Below are 23,516 nucleotides of genomic sequence, written 5' to 3'. Positions count from 1 at the left end.
GTCCCTAGCGGCACTTAGCGGGAAAATTTTTGATTTTTACAGCTGGATTGTTTGTTGTAGTGATGAACTCGTGGAAAAGGACACGAAAAAGAATAAGAATCGATAAGGAAAACTATCGAATAGTACTAAATTTCAATTGAAAACCTTAAGAAAACGCAAAAATATGACATAAAAGTGAATAAAGAGGTGATGATCGTGAAAGAACTGAATGTTTATCGGAAATTCACCACACCCATGTAAACAACATGTAGTTGGCAAAGTTTACTCAAGATTATCGGAGCACTGTAAGATTAACGCAGACGGTTCCGGTCATGAAAATAGTTATCGATTTCCACGGGAGCAGAACTTCGAAGGGAAAAAATCTCGCTCCCGGGTGGGCTCGAACCACCAACCTTTCGGTTAACAGCCGAACGCGCTGCCTATTGCGCCACGGAAGCACATTTTTCTCGCGTGCAAGGGGGCTATATGTAGTAAAAATGCAATGAAGCTGCTACGAAACACATTTTCGTTGTTGGAACTATGCAATATGGTAGCGTTCCAACATGACGGGAACCGGTCCGAAGCAAATAGAAAAAAGATCGCTGTCGGCTCCTGCGTCGCCGTGCGTGCTCTTGCGCGTCCGGTCGGTCAATCCCCATGGAACCGGCAGGTGAAGGAGCAGCGATGAGGAGTGAGTGGGTGGCATTTTTGAGGACAGCGGAGGAGGGTGCGGACAGAACTCACCGATGGATGACTCATCGAGGTGATATTTGTTAGCGGAAGACCGGCCACACCTCAACAGATTACTTCTTCAAAAGTGATAACAGCGGCGAAAAAGGCGGTGAATGTGTTTACCTGCTGCATTCGATAGCATGATTATGCATGCGTCATTGCGAGTGAATTTTGTCGCTTTTTCATTTAGCAGAAAGGGTGCACTTCCTCTCTTCTACGAGAACACGTGGTTTTTTTTTCCTTCTTGCGGATCGGAAAAAATAGAAACCAGGGAAATAGGAATCGAGAAAATTGTAAAACTAATATAAACATAGTTTGAATAGGAGTAACCTATCGTTCAGTACATTAATTCAAATAATTTCATAAATGTTAATTCAGATAATTTCATTAATGTCTCTTGATACCGGTCTATTAGAGAAGCTTGGATAAGATTTCTTCTTCAAATGATTTTCTATTTGTCTACTCATTTGTTTAGTTATTTATTCGTTACACCGAAAACAACATGTGGAATAATGCAAAATTATATTTTTTTGTATTGAAAAGGAAAAAAACCATCAAAAAATCAAAACTACGAGAAAGGCAGTGTTTTTAATCAATTAAATATTTGAAATTCCAAAAAAAAATCTGTCATTAGACTACAAATTCAAATCCAACTAGAATAATTGAAAAGATGTTGACATCCAACACTTTTTAGGAGGAAAATAAAAGAATTCCCGAATTTTTGAAAATATATTTTCTACTTACCAGTTACAAATGTTTTTTTAATATTTCCACACTTGGTGCTCATTAATTGTTTATATTTCTTTATTATTTATTTCCTTTTTTTTATTTCTTTCTACTACATACGTAATTCTACTCGTTATTTCTTAGTTTACCGCTAGTACAGTGTGCACTATATTTATGCTGCACTATGCGGAAATGTGTAAACACGTGATTTCTGGATCATTTCTTGAATCAATGAATAAATTTTTTTCATTAATTTATCGACTAGAAGCTATTCTTGGTAGGGTTATTAAGACAGGTTCTATTACAATCTACCATATTTAAGGGAGAAAAATGTTCCAAATACTTTTTTAGTCCTTTGCGACGGATGTTATGCTCGATTTACTCGACACTATGTCGATTTAGTTTTTAATTTTACGTTTCTGTGTCGAAAAATCAATATTAAGCGGATCTGTATTGGTCAAAGCTTATAAATAATTTCAGCATTTATTTATCTAGCAATGAATGGATTGATTCTGTGCGAGACCTTGCTGAGGATCGAGAAGGTTGGCGAGAGTTACGTTCAAGGACGCCACACCTCGGTAAAGAAGCGGACAATCGCGTTAGGCGATAATATCAGTTCTTCGATTAAGTGAAAGTAAGTCATTCACTTATCAACCTCTTCTAATCTTAATTTAACTTTTTTACTTTATTTACCTATCTTAATTTTAGTTTTTTTCCTATGCGCTTATCTGATTCGATAAAATATTATTTGCTTTTCAATACCTTCTAATATCTTAATTTTTTAGATTTTTCTATTTTTTATGCGCTGTTTCCATGTGCTTGTGTGATTCGATAAAACATTTATACATTTTGAAGCAGATGTTGATACTCTCTCTCTCTCTTCTATTTGGACTGGACAAATTATATTTTTTCAATCGATAGGGAATTTTGTAGGGATATTCTGAGCTTAACCCGGCATAACCAACATGTTTCCTCAATTGTTTACTCGCAAGCTCATGAGTGTACATTTGTTTGATTGAACTGAAATCCTATTAAGAACCCGTCTGACTGAATATTCGTCCAATTCGATGTGAATTTTCGAGCGGCAGCACCCCAGAAAAAAAAAACGTTTCTTCAGCAAAAAAAAAAGAGCGTTACGACAGCAATGACAAATTCTACTATTATATTCACTATTTTTTCTACTTATTGGTTTTTATATGTTGCTGGTTGGTTAGCTATGAAATAAGAATTTTTTATTCATCATTTTCATTAATTTATTTTAAATTCTGTTTTTTTAACTTTTATTTTCGTCAATTTAATTTCTAATTTTCTAATTTCTATTCTTTATTTCTTTATTTTCTAATTTCTTTCGAATTCTAAATTGTACTTTTGATATTTATGATTCTAGACGCCTCCGCCTTTCCTTCAAAGACACATGAAATTTTTGCGAAAATTTTCAATGGATACAATCGTCATATTCGACCTGTTCGTAATCTATCCACAACTACTGTAGTTTTTATGGACAACGGTTTGAGATCAATCATAAACACCGTAAGTTCCTTCAACTTTTTTCAGTCCTTAGTCCTTGGAACTAATTTTTAACGAAAAAAAAAGCCCCACATGCATTATTATTTTACTTTTTTCCTGTTTTTTTTCTAATTTTTTTTTAGGATGAAGTAAATCAAGTGCTTGTTTTGAAAGAATGGCTAAGAATGTTCTGGAAGGATGAGTTTCTCACATGGGACCCGGCTGAGTTCGATAATATCACTGAGATTAAAGTGCCGCGAAGCTTGATTTGGCTTCCAGATGTGATAAGAATTGATGTGTACGTAATTTTACGTGTTATCTATAGTTATTTTTCAGTTTTCCTTTTTTTTCGCCAAAAATATTGGGCTCCACTGGGAATTTATATTCTTTTCCAGATTAGATCAATCACAACTGATGGAAGACGATCGCAGCTTCGTTCTGTTGGATCATATGGGCTTCGTAAGACATTCTGTGGATCATGTATTGAAAGTGTTTTGCGATTACAAAATTACCATGTAAGAATAGAAAATCGTTCTCTCTTTTTTCTCTTTTTTTTTCGGGAGAAGGAGAATTTCTAGTTTTTTCCTCGGAAAAAAAGCAAAAATGTTTTCTTTCATCATTATGTGGGAAAAATATCAAACAAATCTGGTTTCTGTTCGGTTTAAGGAAAAAAATTTCCCGTGTTCCGAAGAAAATAAATCATTTAAGGTTTCCATTTGATCGTCAGAATTGTTCGATTCATTATGAACCATGGCATTCCACACAGAAAGAGGTATTCATTGAAGTACATCCAGAAGCCGATATTAACAACTATCGACCGAGCAATGGTAAGTCACTACATATCTACACCACTACAGAGCCGTCGCCGTGGATTCTTGCTATGGTTTAAGGCGATGGCATACGGAAATTTCGTTTTATTATTATTATTATTATTATTATTATTATTATTATTATTATTATTAATAATAATTTTTCCCCCTTTTTTATCAGTTAAGTCCGAATACACACGGAGTAACCATAAAGCTCTGAGAGCTGAACATTGCAATTAAAAAGAAAACTGAAGGCCATCCAGAACTTTTTTTTCTGTTTGCTTTGTTTCCCGTGCAATTTCCAACGATTAGTGATCCTAAGGGTGTGCACCTCATTAGGAAAGGAAAAAAAGGAAGGAAAACTGTCTTTCCTCAATTTTTTCTTCTTGTATTCGAAATATTCTTACGTTCACCTATTACAGTATCCCAATGGCCAAAATATAAAATCGATTTTATTCGTTCTATTTGCTTAATTTTAATTGTTTATTTATTTCCACATTTGTTATTTATTATTATATTATTATTTGTTCGTTCCATTCTATAACCAATTTTATTCGTTTATTTCCACATTCGATTTCATGCTGCTTGACCTTTTTTCAATGAAATTGTAATGAACCTAATTAGAAGAAACCAATTATCCAAATTTTCCAAACCAAATTTGTCCAAAATGTTTTTAAAAATTCAAGAAAAAGCTCATATTTGCTAATAAAATTCAAATTTGAAATTTGAATTCACCACTACAGCAACTAGCAGGGAAGGAAAAGTTCAACATTTTTTTTTCTCCAGAATGGGACCTGATCTCATATACAGCTCGTACTGGTCTCGGTTCGTATCCACAGATACTTTCACAATCCACAGCTCGTGCATACTATGACATCGTAATCAAAAGAAGGTACATACATTATCAAGTTTGATTTCTTTTCTCTCGAATATTGAAAAGTCTGGTTAGAAATTTGACTTCTATTTTATTTTTTTTAAATTTAATTTTTTGACTTATTTTTACTTATTTATTTATTTTTTATTTATTTTATTATTTTATTTTTGAATCTGGTTCTTCAATTCAATTTTAATTCTTCTGAATTTACTTTTTTATTTCTTAAAGGGTTTTGATATTGTTTGATATTTCTTGCAGACCTCATTATTATGTAGCATGTTTCATGCTTCCTTGCTTTATAATTATGGAGCTATCACTGCTTGGTGAGCTTTTCCAGGTTTTTTACGTCAAAATTATTTCCATTTTCTTTTTTCTTGTCGCGAATTTTTACAAAATATTTTCAGGTTTATTCTCACCGTCAAGTGACAATGGTGAACATAATGAGAAAGTGACTATGGGATTGACAAGTCTTCTGTCCATGTCCGTATTGCTGCTGATGATATCGGAGAATCTGCCAAAAACAAACGAGGGTCTTCCTATTCTGGGTGAGAATTTGATACTAAAATTTTATTAGCTAGATTAAATTAATTAAATAATATTAAAATTAATGATTAATATTAAAACTAAATCAATTAAATATTAATATTATTGAAAAAGAACTAACAATCGGGTAATAGACAAGAATCCGGGTAATTTTCGGTGATTTTTAAATGGATTTCGTTTTTTCCGACTGCCCTCGTAGTCAACAATTGTACCTCACTCACCCGGACTCGTATTCATTACCTTTTGTCCAACTGGATAAATGTTGAACACAGCTGAACAACACTTTTATACGATGGAAATTTCCCAGCGGATGGAGAAATATCATCATGCAAAGGAAATACATATCCGCTCTTTGTAGAACGATAAACAGACGCCTAGGTCCCGCAACGAACCTACCACTGCACCGAGTTCGCATGTGCAAATCAACCGAATAAATTCCGATACCGAATTGAAAAAGAATGTTGCAGAAAAAAAATGACGATAGCTTTGTTTCCATCATTGTTATCCTACGAAGGACAGATACATATATCGGACATTGGGCTCTAGCTACGTAAACTAACCTTTTACGGGTTAGAGAACTCGTCCTTAGGTTGGAGAACTCGTCCGGAAAGTTTGAAATTTTGTTCATTACGTAACCGCTCTTTTAGTGCATTAAACATCTAAAAATAATCAAAACTAACAAAAATGCAGTTGAATGAAAAGGAAAAATAGACATTTGAAACCACTCGTGAATAAATCAAGATTTAAAAAAATAAAATAAATCACTCCTATATATTGTAGCAAAACAAATGACCTACAAAGTTACCCCCACATGCATGTGAACTCCCTGAAGATTACTTAGAAAGTTTGAGGCAGTATTGGATAGTTTTCAAAAAAATTAATGTCTTTCTCTAACTTCCTTATTTTTAAAAATAAAATGCAAATGAGAAAAATAGAGTGATTGTAAACACAGCAAGAAAGTCATTCGTCCCTGTAGTTAAGTAAGTGAAAGAAATAAATAAAATATTAATAATTTATAAATCAATAGTAATAAATTGACAAAAGAAAAACAATCCACAGAAGGCTACAAAACATTTTCGTACTACGTCTCTTTCAAGGCTCTTAAATTAAAATCTTCTGCTTCCTTTTCGAGAAATTCATGGAATTTTTTAGAGACTATGTATTCTTGGTTTGGCTCCCCTTTCCTTCTTACTTTCACTGTCCTGAACGTCCGCAAAAACCAGGAAATGAAAATGAATAAATGCCCAGGGTTTTCAGAATTTTCTTAACCTTGTTAATTGTGTAGAGAATTTCTTGAAAAAAAAATTGAAAAAGAGAGAGCATAGGAACACATGAATCAATCCATTAACATTTAAAGCAAGCCATATCCCTAATCTTCCAGGTTTTTTCGTTCTCGTTGAAATCCTTATTGGAGCGTTAGCGACTGCCACAACTGTGTACGTGTCTCATCTTCAAAGTACGTAGTACCGTATACATCCATACATTTTCTTTCATTTCTTGCTTTTGTGAAGAATTTTCCTGAGTTTTTTTTTGAACTGCAGGTAGTTGGCGTCACAATGAGAATATCCCCTCATATCTGGTGATGTTGACTCGTTTTCAATTCTGTCTTAGCCGAGTCTACAAGAATGACATGGATTCAGAATTCTCTATCGAAGAATGTAATCATACGGATAGTATCCTAAAGAGAGTAAGGCTTTTCAATCGAAAAAAGCAACTTATAAATTTTCTCAAATTGTCTTTTTTTCTGGAAATCTGGAATAGCGACACCTTTCCAGGACTCTATTGCACGTAGCCAAATTCTAGCTCGTATTGGTAACTTTGAACATAATGTTCGCGTGATTTCTGCAAATCTGCAACGGTAGGTACTTTCGTGTATTGCGCTACCATCTATGTATTTTCTATCTAGGTAGAAATATTAAAAATTGCTTAGTTCGGGTAGTTTTTAAGTTCACATAACACCTAAAGTCAATCATCTGAGCCCCCGTTGTTCGTCGATTTGCTCGAGCGGACACCAATAGTCCTTCCATTTGCCCCGATCGCGCGCAAGGATTGCCCAATGGCTTCTCTTCCTGCGCGTATTTTTCCTTGAAGGACTTCGTGAAGAGGTCTGACCATCGGATCGGTGGTCTTCCTGCTGTCCGCGTGATGTCGCGTAGTGTCCAGTCGCTTACGGCTTAGGTTCAACGATTATCGTTGAAACGCATCATTTGTTCGGCCCACTTAATTTTACTTTCCTTGGCTTATGCAGCAGCGTCTCTGATCTTCGATCGGTGACGTAGGACAGAACTTCGAATCTCGTCCCTCACTTACATACGTGAAGCGGATTACTCCAACCGTCACCTTTTCGATTCCTCGTTCTATGACGCTGATCGCATTTTCCTCCTGCTTGCAAAATCGCCAGGTTTCCGAGTAGTAGACCAAAGCAACAGTAGGTTTTCCCGCTTTGAACACACGGATCACCTTGTAGCAAACACCCAGAGTTTCCGAAGAGGAGCCTCAAGTTTGTCCACAAATATATGTCTAATCAATTCAGTATTGTAAAGCGTATCATAGCATTGGAAGATTGGAAGGAATCATAATTAATAACAAACGTTTCTTTTTCAAACGATTCTTTTGTCTGTTCTAACCAAAAATAAGGATAGTCTACCAGTAACGTTGTCGCAGATTTCTTCTCTCTTAAAGGCAACACCCCACGAATCTGAGGTGGTACGGATTTCAGGTGGAGTATTCGTATAGCGGCATCGTAGATTATGGAAAGAGGGGTGATTCGGTCCATTTCTTCCTAATTGCCGTAAAACACGGCCCGGAAGATACGGCTTCGGGCGTTCCGGCGCGCTATTTGCTATTTTCTACAAGGAGTTCGATTGGAGCGCCCCAGCCTTGTGCACGCGCCGCATCTTCCGGGCCGTTTTTTGCGGTAATTAGTAAGAAATGGACGGAATCACCCCCTCTTCATAATCAACTATCCCGTATACGAATCCGCCTCCACCTCAAATCCGTACCACCTCAGATTCGTGGGGTGATGCCTTTAAGCGATGGCTTTGAATGCATAGAATTATTTCCTGTCCCATTTGTGTTTGGTTCCTATGTTTCCCCGGAAAACAGCGGTATGCGTTGATGGGCGAACAGAGCACTGGACAAAAATAAAGTGTATAGGAGTGAATTCCAGCACTTGCGTTGCGGTAGCGCGGATGAACATAAGTGCTGGCGAGTATAGCCGCCAAAGAGTCTGTTTTTACTCGTTTTTTAGTACACCTCCGAACATTATTATCTCATTTTTGAAGATTCCTTGCTACAGTATACGGAATGTTTTTCTTTAGAAAAGCAGCTCAGAAGCGCCTTCGTATGCGGTGGATCCGTGTTTGCGAACGGATCGATACACTTTTATTGGTCATCTTCCTGATCGTTAACACAATGTTCTTTGTTGTAATACTTCTCGTTGGATACCTCTCAAACTGAATTAACTCTCTAAAAACGTTTATTTATTCCTGCCAGTGCTAATTATTATTCGTATTCACATTATTATTGCATTTGATATCAGCTCGATTTATTTGTATAATCCAGGAAAGGAACTCTCCTGCAGTTAGAGCTTGATAGAACGTTGTCTGTTAAAGTCAGATAAAGCTAAAGTAAAAAAAAAAATTTTTTAAAAAAAAAAAAAAAAATTTTTTTTTTTGGAAAAAATATAATTTAATATATTTGAAGAAAATGTGGGTTTTCCAAAGAAGCCACAAATTCAGACGGATCTTCGCCGATGGAACTTATTCGATTTCATCTAAAGCATTTCTCTAGGTTTTGGATCCTGATGCTCTGAAAAGGACGGTCTGTGTTCTAACTTACCCCTTAAAACACTCGTATAGTGATCATTAATATTATGTTTTCAGGATTTTGTCAAGGGAAGAAAAGAAGGCAACGATCTACCATGGAAATGTTCCGAACGATCAGATCCGCGACAATGAAAAGAAACAGGTAAATTTCAAAGAAATAAAAATGGTGAAAATGGAGAAAAAGTAGTGTTTTTTCAAGTCTTTTTTTTTTGACAACTTATGTTATTAGGTTGATGCATAGGTAATGAGGTTTTCTTTGAATCTAAACTCGCACAAAGAAGAAAAAAAGAGTTTAACGATTAGAAACGCGTCGTTTGAAAGAGGATTTCTTTTTCTACTACGGTTTTTGGTTTTTTTTTTTTGTTTTTCGAAATGTCGATGTAATTTTCGTTCGTTTTCGGATCAGTATCGTACTATACATTTTCTTACTATTCTTTCTTTTCTTTTACTCATGCCGCCTCCCTCTCACAATGGAAAAATCAAGTTTTTCGCGCTCATTATTTGGGAATGATCCATTGAATTCGCAATGCAAACATGGCTCGGTAACCGAATGCGGCGAGAATTGACCGGACGGGCCGGCGGTTCGTAAACCGCCACCGGCGGCGGCGATGGCGCCGGAATCGCCGCAACGAGTCGCTGATTTTCGCACTTTTTGCGCTTCTTTTCGTGTTCTCTGAAGTTGTTCACTGAAGGAAGATCTTCTTTTCAAATTTTGTGAAATTAATATTCTCATTTTTTTTCTCAGAAGTGGGTAATCACTAGAAGTGTTTTTATTTACTCTTTTCTCTTTTATTCCATTTTTATTCATTTCATTTATTTTTTCTTTTTTTCTCTTTCTTTATTCTTCTCACAAAGTTTTCTATCTTTTCTTTTCTATTCTCCAATAACAAAATCCCCACTATTATGTTTGTTGTGCATACAGTTACTATATGAACGATTTAATGTTTAGAATTTCTGAAAATGTTCGAGCTGAATTTTTGCAATATTTCCCGGAACCTTAAATATCTCTACATCATTCTATTCTCAATTTTAATATTTCTATAGAAATTATCGGGAAAAAATTTTCGATTCTTTAAAAGTTTTTCCCTCGGGGAACATTTTTTCCCATCAATGTTTTTGTCTAGAAAAAGAGTGGGAAGTATAACATTTATATGATTACGTAATTCCATTCTTTCCTCCTACTCGTCCCACGATGAAAATAAGCTGAGTAATACTTCGACCATATATAAGCGCCTCATATTTACATGAAACTTCACTTTATTTTTCATTCGTCTCCTTCAACCTTTTCGTTGTTTTTTTTTCTTTCTCAGCTAAAAATCACTTTTTTCAACTACAATTTTTCATCGTGGTGGACTTCTTTTCTCATAGAATTCTTCCAGTACACCGTAAACAAAGTGCTAAATAATCAACAATATCTAGTTCTACCACGTGGCCACACATCTGTGCTCTACCATCAAAAACGAAGAGGATTGTTTGTTAAATCAATTCAAGCACTCTCAACCCTGTTTACATTCATCAAATTTTGAGCTACAAATTTTAGAAGGCGTGAAAACTACAAAATTGATTTTTCCAACGGAGAACATCGGTAAATCACCTCAGCTCCTGTGCAAATAGTAGCACTAATTGCGTCCGAACAAACTGAACTCGTTGAACTAACCGTTTTTTCAGTCTCTTGTGAATTTTTGAGATGAAAATAGAAGTGTTTGTGATGGTAGAAAGTTTTAAAAATATTATATTAAGTATTAAAAATACTAGAAGTAAAAATATATGTATTCCAGAGAATCAATCCAGGGAAATCATCCTAATGATCTAGAGAGGTGCCTGAATGATCAGGCATGGAATAAATGGATCATTTCTATTGAATGCTATTGAAGTCTAGCAGTATTCATTATTTATTTATTTTTTTATTATTTGAGTTTATCATTACTTGTTATTCGTTTATTATTTGTCATTTATTATTTATTCACATTTATTATTTTTATTCATTCACCCTTTTTTTAATTTTTGATTTACTAATAGTTATTTGTTGCTTGCTTTTGTTTTCCATGTTTATTCAATCGTTCATCAATTAATTAACAATATTTATTTGTTTTTACTTTAAAATTAATTATTTGTTGCTATTGTCATTTTTCATATAATATAATTCATAATTTTATGTATAATATAATTTTTCTATTAATTTATATATAATATAATTTTTTAGATAATATAATTTTTCTCATATAATTTCATATAATCTCCATCATTATTCAGGTTTTGTTTGAGTTTTTTTTTTAACCTAGAATCTAGAATTTTTTTTCAAGGATTACGTTACTCGTTGTTTTAACGGAAAGACGTCAGAAAAGAAAGAAAGATTTCAAGAGCAAAAAAAAAATATTTCTTCCACTACTCCCGTTACCCATGCGCACAAATCACCCAGAACACAACAAATCAAGTGGACTGTTTTGTAGTTCACCGACTTTTTGTTGACGACACTTCAACGTGAGCTTAGGGAAAACAAAAGAACACACTGTGACTGTAGACCATTGGTTGAAAGTCGGAGTACAACACCAGTCGCAGACCGATCCGACCGATGAGACGTGCCGAAAACGACGGAGCCACCGTGCGCGGCGCAGCTCTTACGTCAGCCTGCAAATAAGCGCCGGCGGCGGCGACGTAACGTCTACGGCAATACAGTCGATTCCTTGACCCTTCCTGTCTCATTCATGGGCTATTTGAGGCCTCTCTGACCGTTTCAAATTTTATTTTACTTCATTTCCTTGGTCTTTTTTTTTATAACATTCCCCCATTTTCTTCTACCTCGTCTGAAATCTTTTCATTATCATAGATTACGAAGGCTGTGAAATCTAAGCTTCAAAAAAAACCAGATTATTTTTCAATGGTTTTCAGATTCTGTTTTCTTTCTGAGTGATGTGTTTAACAAAACAACACATAGAGAATTTTTCACCTTCTTCGCTAAGACTTCTTGTTTACAAGCAGCAGGAGCGCGTTTTTTTTTCTCTACAAGAAAATATTTTCCGAGAAAGAGAGCCCATGAAATTCGGTGACCTACTGTTAACATTATACATTTGTGACTATCGATTGAAGTTGTGTATATATGGTACAAATCGAAGTTTTCCTCAGATCTCGAATGTTTTCTGGAAAGCTATTGAAACGTTACTTTTGTCATAGCCATAATAACCTAATCAAGTTATAGTAGAACCTACGTTGAGAATCCATTTAGCCTTCAGTGATATCATATCACTGAACTGGCGATGCTGAGAAAACAGAAAAATTAAGAGGTGTAGACCACAATCACGAGCGTGATCGTTCATCAATTCCCCAATTTCCTCCCCAAAAAACGGCGTGAGAAACAGCCTCTAAGTTCAAATTTTCCTACGAAAAACCTCGTAACGCCCTACTATTGTTAGCGGACTGCATTCGTGCAGGTCGTGAACACATTCTGTTCTTCCTATTCGCAATTTACACGCACTATTTCTGCATTGTCCATGAAACATCCCAAAATCCTTAATTTCCTTTCCTTTCCTTTTAATCCTGACGCACTTCTTTTATCCAAACACGAAAATGTTACCCAATTTCTTTCATGCATCGCTCCCAAGATACTTGGAAAGTGATAAGATAAGATAAAATAATAGAGTGTAAGTGATAATTATTATTAATAATAATTGATAATATTAACAATAATAATAGACATTTTTGTGAATCAAGCCTGGGAAGGGAATTATAGAGAAGAGGTTGAGAAGTTTTTAAAATTTAGAAACAAATATATTGTCTTAGCGACTTGATTTACCAATTAATAATTAATTACCTTAGCGTAACAGTTCTGTACCATATTGTCACTCCTCTAAATCAATATCCAGGAAAACATTCATTGCTAAGAAGTGTTGTTACAACAAAAATATGTACATGCATAATATATGAACAATCTATCCAGCAGAAAAAAAAGAACAATCCATCCAGTTCTGCCCATGTTCGACTGTCTTTGAATTTCGGCATGTTGAAACGTAGTTTTGATATCCTTGAGCTGTAGCCAAGATTGGTATTGATCGTCTTTATTAAACAGCGGCTAACGTTTCGGCGTTATCGCTTTCGTCAGAGCCTGGAAAATCCATCCAGCACTTTTCTATTCTACAAAGAATGTAAGCACCAAATCTTGAACTAAGCGGAACCTAGGACAGTCCCCTCAATTCAATTTCATTCATTTGTTTCTCATCTGTACTTTATTTATTTACTCCTTTCTCTCTTTTTTCTCATATCTTTACTCGAAAAATGTGGTTTTGAACGAGGTGTCGAGATATTGAAGTGGTAACTACTGATTTGAAATGATTTTTGAGATCATCCCATGATTTTTCAACGCGACTATAATTAAATATCAAAAACACCAATGATTATCAAACCAAAATACTATGTAAATATCCAAGGTACCGTCAAGAACCCGTTTTTCTTTTTTTGGAAACAGAATACAATATTTATGTTTTTATATGTATACATAGGTTGATACGAAATATATTTCTAGGATTCTGTTCCCAAAAGAGGCGCATGGTTTGCCAGAGGAATTTTTGGTAATCAGAATAATAGTTTTTTAATTGTTGGTAATTTTAATAACTATTATGTATTATATATTTCCTCGGGAAAAGAAAATAGAAAGTGCTGTGACAAAGACCATCGACATCTTTCCAGGAGAGTATTCCACATGTACATATATTTACATGCATTGTTTATTTATTATACATGTAAATATTTTTGTTGTAACAGCACTTATCTTATTTTTCTTTGAGAACAACCAAAACTTGCTTTCGAAAACTTGACTTCTGCACTGTACCTCACCGCTTGAGCTTTCACCTCCAATGTGTACCTATTGTCTGTGGCTGTGGTTCAAGTTGACAAATAGTGTAGTGGCGAGTAACGGTCTGAGAAAAGCATCGGCTAAGAACAATTGTAAATATGTTGAAGTGGAATTACTCGTTCAAAATAATAGGTTTTTCTTTTCAAAAGTCAAAAGCAATTACAGCAGATTTCGAGTAAACAGCGCTTTAGTGAGAGAAAAAATCTCCCAACTATTATTTCAAACCGAGAACGGAATAAAGTTTTTGCTACTTCCTCATTCTTCCCTCCTCAATTCATACAAATTTTCACAACAGAAAAAATCATCATACTTTGTGTTTTATTTCATCCTGGGTTTTCTTCCTCATTCTTCTCTTCAATTCATATTATTTTCTTTTTGAAAAAATTACCATATAGTGTGATTTTTTTATTTTTTTTATTTCTTGGCAGGTTGTTTTTTCTTAATTTTTGGAAATTTGCTGAAATTTTGTGGTTGTACGTAATTAATTAGTTTTAAAGTCAACCAATTCCATTCCTCAAGTGTTTTTTCACGTCTAAAGTAATCAATCGATAATTGTATTTGTTCCTCTCCACTTAAATTCTATGCGAATCACACAAATAGAGTTTCCGTCACGCATATATTTTCTGAAATCACATATTTTTATGTACAATCATTTTTAGTGCATGGTAAACGAAAAAAAAGTATTAAATATTTTGAAAATTCAAATAAAGTTTAAATTTGCGCAGAACTTTCCAAAAAAAACCAAATCTATCGTTGTTTCTTATTGGATGATCTTCAAATATATTGCTGAAAAATTTGATAAAATCAGTTAAAACTCATCTGAGCAAATAAATCCGTTGTCGAATTCAGCATTCCAAAAAAAAAAAAATTCAATCTATCTCGAAAAAAATCACATTTTTCTAGCTTTTTACTGATTTTATCTGTTTCTGTGAAAAACCACATATGTAGCTAGCTTATCCATGTAATTCTGCTTTTGTTTATTGAATTAATTTGGAACTTTCACATATGTAGGATACTGTAATTTAGAAAAAAACGCGTTTAGATGCTGTGGCATCGTATACTACAAGTTCTACAAACAATGAATACTATAAGAGGTCCCTCCAATCCTGTCTCCACGATACCGTCAAAGTCTGGCTTGGAGAAAATAGCACGACCAGGAGGTAAACTTTAGGATTTAACGGGGAGAAGATAAAAATTAATTTTTTTTTTGAAAACAATTTTTTAAAAAAAAGCAAGCAAGAAAACATAAATTTAGTTCACAATTTCTGGCTTTTGTTTTTTTGCAGAGATTTTTTGCTTTTTTTCAGGAAAGGAGGACCTGAAGATTGAAGATAAAATAGTCCTTGGATATTTTTTACCGAAGAACATTTTTTGCCTTTTTAGAACAGTACATATCTTGTAAATCTACGCAAAAACCGACCCATTACCAAGAAAATTCCAGAACCCGTAGAGGAAGAGGGGGCGAGGAGTTGATAGGTTATCAAACATTCCATAGGGTTATCAGTTGCGCAATGTGACCTCTTAGAGGGCAAAGGAATATTTATCAGCTAGCGTTATTGTTTTTAACGATCAGCTGAGTTGCGCAATTATCTAAGGAATATAAAGGTGGTGATAAGAGCACTAAGTAGATCAGTCATGCTCGTCGTGGGTGTTCTTCTCGCTGTTTCTATAGGTGAGTTATAGCTCTAAGTATGTACAACATGTCCTGAATGTCAGGAAAAGGAGGTAGATTTAGTCAAATAGACAAGTGAATTTTGAAAGTAATATCTAAGCTTATGATATCTTTTTAGATGAAATTAAAAGAAATTACTTAGTTATTGAATATGTAAATAATAGTATAATAGTAGTATAACAGACTATAAATAATAGTATAATAATACTGTAATACAGTTTTGTATACTGTAGTCATAGAAATCGTGATAAATATCAAAATTTTGACACTTAAAGGATCATCACACGAATTTGGGGTGGTTCGGATTTCTGGTGGTGTATTCGTATACGGGATAGTAGATTATGGAGAGGGAGATGAATCCGTCCATTTCTTCCTAATTGCTGTAAAAAACGGCTCAGAAGATACGGCTTCGGGCGTTCCGGCGCGCTTTCTACAAGGAGTTCGATTGGAGCGCGTCAGCCTTGTGCACACGCCGCATCTTCCGGGCCGTTTTTTTACGGCAATTGGGAAGAAATAGACAGAATCAGTAATCCTCCCCCTAATCTACTATCCCGTATACGAATAATCCACCTAAAATCCGTACCACCCCAAATTCGTGGTATGCAGCCTTTAAGGTGAAGATTTGAATTCGCCGAAAAGAAATTCTCCAAATCCGGACACAATTTAGTAAATGCTGCAATGTTACAGCGGAACAGAGTTTATTGTCTGATTTATGGTCATCTATAAAGCTTAGCTTAGCCAGTTCAGCTAAGATTTGAAATCTACAATCGACACTGAACATCTTAATGAACATTTAAGGTGGATTATTGTGGAAAATATAAAAATAAATGAAAAACATGAATGTGAGAATTTGTTTTTCATTAGTTCGTTTTATTAAAGTAATTATATAATTATGTATCTTGAGAATCTTGAATTGATAGAATAACTGTAACAGCTAGAACGCTCGACACAATTCAGAATTACTTTTTTCTTAGAGCTTAAAGTTGTTTCAAGTTAGTTCTCAGTCCAAAATGAGATTATCTTAAGCCTTTTTAACAAAAGGAAGAGAGTAAACCACGTATTTTCTCTTGAGGAAGAATAAGAGTTCGTGAAGAGGTCCAAATTGAAGAAAACCTTGTGAACTTATCTTACAGATGTTTTCCTTTTTTAATTTTGTTCTTAAATTCAGAAAAACTCCCGTCAGTTTCAAAATTTTTAAGGAAGCACTTTTGGCATATTGCCCGTCTCTCAATGCCCTCTAGCTGGAAAGTACGGTACAGGGCCACCGTCCAACTGTGCGATGCCATCCGATCCGAACAATCTACCACCTTCAGCGCTGGAAACCTGGTTCACCAAGGATGTTTTCAATGTGAAATCAACTATCGTATCGCCACTCCTGTTAGATTTGTTTGGGAATAATTTTCACCCAATTTTTAGGATTTGTTCCCGTTTGCTAACCTTGGATGGGGTTCAAATCCTTGTTTCCCGTATTCGTACGAGGCGTTTGTGATTGCCGCTAGATACTTCCCGGATTTCGGCACAAGCAGTCCGAATTCGGTAAGATATGGTTTGAAAAGCGTTTTTTTTACAAGGATTTTGCTTGAAAATTAACAGATGGAAGAAAATCAATTTTTTCACGCATTTGATAGACCTCAGATTTATTCTTCTTTAAAAAAACATTTTCTTTGTGGAATTTCGCTCTGAAGTCAACGAAGAAAAAACTATTCTTTCATGGATTTCAGATCTATTCTCAAACGGAAAACACTCGACGAGACCTGGCTGCTTTCTTCGCTCATGCTGTTCAGGAAACCGGAGAGAACAACGCAGGACTTTACGAGTAAATATTTTAATTTTTAAATTACTGTACTTAATGAAAAAAAAAGAATTTTTATTTTGAAATTTTAGTGGAAAACGTTCGCTAAACGATGCAGCCGATTGTTTTTATCGTGGTGGTTTCTATAATTGGTTCGAAGGTGGACCAACTAGTTCGTTTCTTGACCAAGCAGCACCCGGTCACGATCCAACGGATGGCGACAAATGCATTGCCGCTGGAAAGTAGGTGTCTTTGAACGATAATGATTTTTTTCGACGAAAAAAATATTGAACTGTAATTTTTGCCGGTTGCTATTATAGATATTGTGCTGAGTCACCGGAGATCACTTATTTCTATCCTTGTTCGAAAAATAAGAGCGGTGAATTTTTCAAAGGATGCTACTTCGGCCGAGGAGCAATACAGGTGCGAAAAAAATTACTATAACCTTTACTAATTTATTTATTTATTCAGTAGTGGAGAAAAAAGTTATCTGAGGTATTCAGGAAAAGAAGACCAGGATTTAATTTTGTCAACGTATATAAATAAACTAAAAAATAATTTTGAGTAGAATAAAATTTGTTAAAAATAAATAAACAGTAAATGACACTAGTAGTTACAGAAGTAATTACTAATGTTATTATGAAGTAATTGACATCTTTCTTTCGAGACATAGATAACTATAAAAATAAAGATAGCAATTAAAGAATACGAAAGATACGTCCACCGCGTTGTTTTCTTACTTTTTTCCGATTTTGATGAGATACGTATGAAATGAAGCGAAATGCAAAATTTTGCTGGGAATAAACTTTTTCAGAACAGTAATTATTACTAATCGTCTTTTTCCGCAAAATTCCGTAAATGTTAAGCACAATTTTTCATCAGAAATTGATTGATACCTTACATTTCTGTAGTTGTACTTAAATGAGGTTTTTTTGCCATATATACGTACCAATCCGATTGACCAGCGGATTAATCGATTGATCTATTAATCTATTAACTGCTCAGATTTCCTACAACTATAACTATGGGCAATTTATGGACTACTTGAAAACACGGAACATTACCGCTGATTTGCTCAGCGAGCCGAATTTGGCAAGTTGTGTACCTATAGTGTTAAATAAATTTAAATTTACTATTGAAATTATTCCCCATTTCCGGAAAAAACCTCTATATGTCTAGATTATGACGAAAATGGATCCACCACTTGCGATTCTTGCCTCCTTATGGTTCTACATGACACCGCAACCTCCTAAACCAGCTATGCATGATATTGTTATGGGTAGGTGATAATTAGAAATATTGATCCATCCCAAGAGACGGTTTTGCTGTACATCTTTTTCTTTCTTTGAAAGAGTTAACAAGCTATTTTTAATCTATAGCACATTTTTCTTCATTAATTACATCCATCCTCCATCCTTATGACCCCATTTTCATGCTTCTCTACTAAAATATACTTATTCTCGACGAAATATTACTACAATCATACTTTCTGTGAGATGATCAAATATACGTGCGACTAACACGAAATGAAAATTTCTTTTGGAAAATATAAATCTCAAAAAAAAAACTTTTTAGTCCTAGAATTTCATATGCATAATGTTATACAGTAATTTCTTGAAGTTAACTGATGGTGATAATTTCCGAATCTACATATATTTACCTCATTCGTAGGAACATGGAACAGTGGTGCACAAAACGCAGCAGCCGGCTACACTGGGCCCATATTTGGACCTACAAGTTTGATCATCAACAACGAATGCAATGGAGAAGATCTACAAGAGCCAGGAGGTGAGTTGATCGACTACGGAAGGGAAAATGGCCTAAGTGCATCTACGAGACTCAAAAATACGAAAACAATACATAGATGTCAAGAATTGACGAGCAGGTTCCCATAGACCATATTATACAGTAATTTCTTGAAGTTAACTGGGACCCACAGGGACCCATGTTCACCTGAATGGCCGCTATGCGTGTTCGATTAGGTTACGTCAGTGTACTACCGTAAGAAAAAAAACTAGGCGTACTTGTAGCAGGAACCTTGTATGTCGGTCAAAATCGCGCAAAAAATAACTAGCGGTGACCATATGCTTGTTTTTCAAACATTGATCAAAATAAATGTTAACTTTTTAACGTAAAGCAAATATATATAGAAAATTTCTGTTCAAAATGACATTTCTTTAATTTCTTAGGACATAAAAAACCTTAAGTGGAGCAGAGTAAGAGTAAAATTCAAATAAAAATCTACTACGTATCCAAAACACGTATTGTCTACGTCTGTTTTAAAGGTCCCGGTGAATCACGCCGTATCAAAGCGTTCAAATGGTTTTGCGCTTATTTCGGTGTGCCAGCAGGAGCGGATAAGTTGCTTAGTTGTAAAGGTACGCTCTGAGAATTCTGAAGATCCTTAATCTATGATTGATTGATAGCGATCGACTTTGATCATGCACATGTCAGATATGCCCGTGAAATTTGACGCGATCCGTTACAACTACAGTTATCAGCCCGATTGGAGCTCAACCTGGAAGGATCAGCCGTGCAACTGCGCTCCGGCCGGTTATGGAGGTCTCTCACATATTTTTGTTTTTTCCAGGAAGAAATCTTTCATATTAATATTATTTTCATACTTTTTATTACATATTCTATTTCATTTTGCTTATATCAACTATTACACATTACATAGCAATACATATTATTTATTTATTTATTTATTATTTTAATTTTATTTATGGAATATGTATATTACATATTACGTGTTACATATCCTATTATTATTACATGTGATTATTATTACATATTATGTCGTATTATATTATAATTTTTACATTTTACCACATTTGTTTTTATATTTTATCAATACATTCACCTATTTCAGGACTAATACCGTATTTTGATCCGGCCTACTATCCTGAAAAATTCGTGAATATGAACGAGGTGAATCGATTGCGATGTGTGGCCAGTGTCTATGCTAATCCATCCATGTACAGCCTTACTAACACTACCTCAGCTTGCCTTAACTATTAATGATTTATTTTTCCTACTTTCTACTACTTCTTGAATTTTTTGCTTTTTGGCTTGTTGTTCCTGCAAAAACACAAATTCCAAATTTGTATGTAAATAGATGGTAAATATCAATTAGTACTAATAGTAATTTTATAAGTTTCCTTCCGTCATAGACTGCTATTATTAGAAATATTATCTCGTTGTTTATTTTACAAATAAAACATTTTTAGCATTTCAAATGTTGATTTACGAAGTGCTAGTTACTGAGTTACCTATACTTCAAAGTGTTGATGATATGTTAATCAGTCACAGTCGCATGTCCGAGGGTTATCGCTGGATCCAAAACATTTCTATAATCCAAGATTTTTTTCTCTGAAAAGAAAAAAATTCGTGGATGGTACACATTTTAGACGGTAATGTCAGTTTCGTTGCCGCAATGTGAAGGCAGCTTACCACGAATTCAATGGTTCCGAGATATCTCCTCGAATAGTTTGGGTTAGGAGTGTAATTCAAAAGTACGCTCAATTCCTATTAATCATCCAAAAAAATGGCCTAGTCGAACTGGACCACCCTACAAGGCATCTAATAACATGTCACGTCTGCGAGAGCACGCATAGGCGCACTGCTGTGAGCGAGTGAACAACCAATGGACTGCTGATGCTGCCCCTCCCTCACGTTCGCTACTAGGTCCCTCGTTGGGGTAATTCTGTGCGACTAAGCAGTTTTCAGCGCAGTTTTTCTGGGTAACCAGCTAGAATTGAGCGTGATGGGTTACACTCGTTAACTACACTCTTGATGCTATCAATTCGTGGGGAGATCCCAGTACCCTTAGTTTCGTGAAATGCTGTCATTAAAAAGCCAAATAGACGGGCACGAATGTGTCCAAGCAGGTGTATAGAGAGTCACCTCTCTATGATCAGTTTATCTCAAGATTGTGTTATTTGTGTTATTGTTATTGTTGAGTATGTATGAAGGTTTAATTACCCAAGTTCAAGTTTGAGGTGTGGTCTGCCCCGAGTGGCACAGAAGGTTCTCAGACGATGGCAATAGCTGTTGGTACACATTATACCACTCCCCATCTTTCGGCTTATGGTGCATCGGCCGGGAAGACAAAGGGGAAAAGCTCCCACGGGCAAGACAAAGGGAAGAAAGAATGTGTATTGAAGGGAGAAATGTCACGAAGCTAACGATTTGGAGGTCTTTGTGGGCAGATATAGAGTTCAGAGTCCGGGTTACGAGCATGACCGTTGCCTTGCACAGTTCTGCCTAATCTTCCTGAAAAACGGCGTGGGAAACGATGTTACAACGTGCCAGTCTTGCACACAGTCCGATTCCCTCAGCGGTAATTGGTTTTACTTGACTCGGCTGCTGAGAACACATCATTGATCCTCGACCGTTTGCTGGTGGACGCGGCGCGTGCACAACGATGGAGCGTTGTCATATTTTTCATGTCGTTTTCCGCGCTGTTTTCCCGGACGCTTAAAGGCATCACCCCACGAATCTGAGGTGGTACGGATTTCAGGTGTAGTATTCGTATACGGGGTCGTAGATTATGGAGACCGGGGTGGTTCCGGTCATCTCTCCCTAAATCACTGCAAGCAGCCAGGCCCTGAAAACTTTTCTATGATGCCTTCTATTGCAGCGCGCCACCCTTGCACGCATGGCGTTCCTAACTGCCTATCGGGGCAGTCCAAATTGATTTTCGACGAATCGCAGGGTGGAGGCGGCGCAAGAGGTGGAGCGTTCCAATATATGGCGTCGTACCAAACAGTATTCTGGAGGCGGCTGTTTGCAGAGATGAGGGGAGAGATGAGCGAATACCCTACCCCCGTCTCCATAATTCACGACCCCGTATACGGATACTCCACTTGAAACTCGCACCACCTCGGATTCGTGGTATGCTGCCTTTGAGGGAAATTGAGCTGAGCCATGCTCATATCATAATGTACCCTTATATACATTCCCATAAGTTTCCTAGCTATATCGGTTTCGTGATACGCAGCCTGAAAGCGACGAATTAGAACAAGGAGTTACTATCGAGGTGGGACTATTGCTAGCTTCTATCAACTCTCTGCAGATGGAGTTATGGGAAACAACTCATGTATGAGTTTCTTTCTTGGAATTCCTTGGAATCGGTGTGCCGGGAAAATCAATTTATACGCTTTCTGTTCGATAATTGTGGACAAAATCAGTCAGATCGATCAACTGCAATTCCCTCGTGTGAGAAGGTTAAGGATGGGAATCAGGCGCTGCAGAGAATTCTGGAGGCAAGCACATACAGCATCGCTTCTGTTTTAGTTATTACACTGTTGTACTTTTGGTTGTTCATTTTCTACATAGTTAACCCAATCATATTTCATACGTGCATAGGACAGGATAACACGGCTAAAAATTAGTTTTAAAAAAGTTTGCTTTGTGTTCTCGTCATTCTTCGGTTATTTTGACGGGGAATAAGAGGGATATGGTGGGAAATGTTGACATTTTTTTCTGTATGTTCCATGAAATTTGAAAATGGCATGAGGACTTAAATTCCAATGCGATTAGATGTTGTTTTTCTTGATTAGCAGCAACTGCCATAATGAAGTGATCGAGAAACTGTCAGTGGTTCCATGGAACTAGCATCTATTTTTGAGTTAAATAAAAAGGGGGGAGTGGCCATTTTATCCTTAAAGGTATCACCCCACGAATCTGGGGGTTTGAGGTGGATTATGCCTATACGGAGTCGTAGATTATTGAGAGAATGGTGATTCCGTCTATTCCTTCCTGATTACCGTAAAAAACGGCCAGGAGGATACGGCTTCAAGCGTTCCGGCGCGCTATTTTCCACGAAGAGTCGTATCGGAGCGCTCCAGCCTTGTGCACGCGCCGCATTTTCCTGGCCTTTTTTTTACTGCATTTAGGAAGAAATGGACGGAATCACCCTCCTCTCCATAATCTACGACCCAGTATAGGAACTCTCCATCTGAAATCCGCGCCAAACCAGATTTGTGGGGTGATGCCTTTAAAAGGATAGCGGTCCCTCCAAGAAATGATATATGGACACAATCGTTCGGAACTAGTCATCATGTAGTGACCTCACCTGTCTTCCTCTCGGCTCTCCGCCCACTAATCTCAGTCTCTGAACATTCCTCAGCTTCTTTCGTGATCGTGAAAGCCAATTCATCATCAACGACATGGCGGACTAGTGTGTGTGTGTGTCAGGTGGTGAAC

The 23,516-nt window shown here is 36.0% G+C and overlaps 1 protein-coding gene across 4 annotated transcripts; it reads left to right on the top strand.

Moving 5' to 3' along the window:
- Positions 1 to 1,934: 1,934 nt before the first annotated feature.
- RB195_013080 (uncharacterized protein) lies at positions 1,935 to 20,327 on the top strand (the record flags this gene model as incomplete). Of its 4 annotated transcripts, XM_064202741.1 has the most annotated exons (27): positions 1,935 to 1,979; positions 2,041 to 2,071; positions 2,825 to 2,967; positions 3,087 to 3,241; positions 3,339 to 3,458; positions 3,652 to 3,770; positions 4,539 to 4,644; positions 4,885 to 4,949; positions 5,031 to 5,171; positions 6,551 to 6,625; positions 6,711 to 6,856; positions 6,945 to 7,027; positions 8,490 to 8,512; positions 8,988 to 8,991; positions 9,054 to 9,138; positions 14,885 to 15,002; positions 16,714 to 16,862; positions 16,931 to 17,050; positions 17,236 to 17,330; positions 17,399 to 17,548; positions 17,627 to 17,729; positions 18,312 to 18,398; positions 18,486 to 18,585; positions 18,978 to 19,094; positions 19,592 to 19,684; positions 19,761 to 19,868; positions 20,179 to 20,327. In XM_064202741.1, 27 exons carry the CDS (start codon positions 1,935 to 1,937, stop codon positions 20,325 to 20,327), a joined length of 2,730 nt encoding a protein of 909 aa, XP_064058619.1. The 4 variants fall into 4 exon arrangements, with proteins under 4 accessions (XP_064058619.1, XP_064058622.1, XP_064058621.1 ...); XM_064202738.1 differs by lacking the exons at positions 1,935 to 1,979; positions 2,041 to 2,071; positions 2,825 to 2,967; ... (9 more) ...; positions 8,490 to 8,512; positions 8,988 to 8,991 and adding an exon at positions 8,924 to 8,961; XM_064202740.1 differs by lacking the exons at positions 4,885 to 4,949; positions 6,551 to 6,625; positions 6,711 to 6,856; ... (14 more) ...; positions 19,761 to 19,868; positions 20,179 to 20,327 and having other exon boundaries at positions 5,031 to 5,052.
- Positions 20,328 to 23,516: the final 3,189 nt, after the last annotated feature.

The sequence above is a fragment of the Necator americanus genome, chromosome V, assembly GCF_031761385.1.
Source record: "Necator americanus strain Aroian chromosome V, whole genome shotgun sequence".
NCBI lineage: Eukaryota > Metazoa > Nematoda > Chromadorea > Rhabditida > Ancylostomatidae > Necator > Necator americanus.
This window is presented reverse-complemented; position numbering and strand designations above follow the sequence as displayed.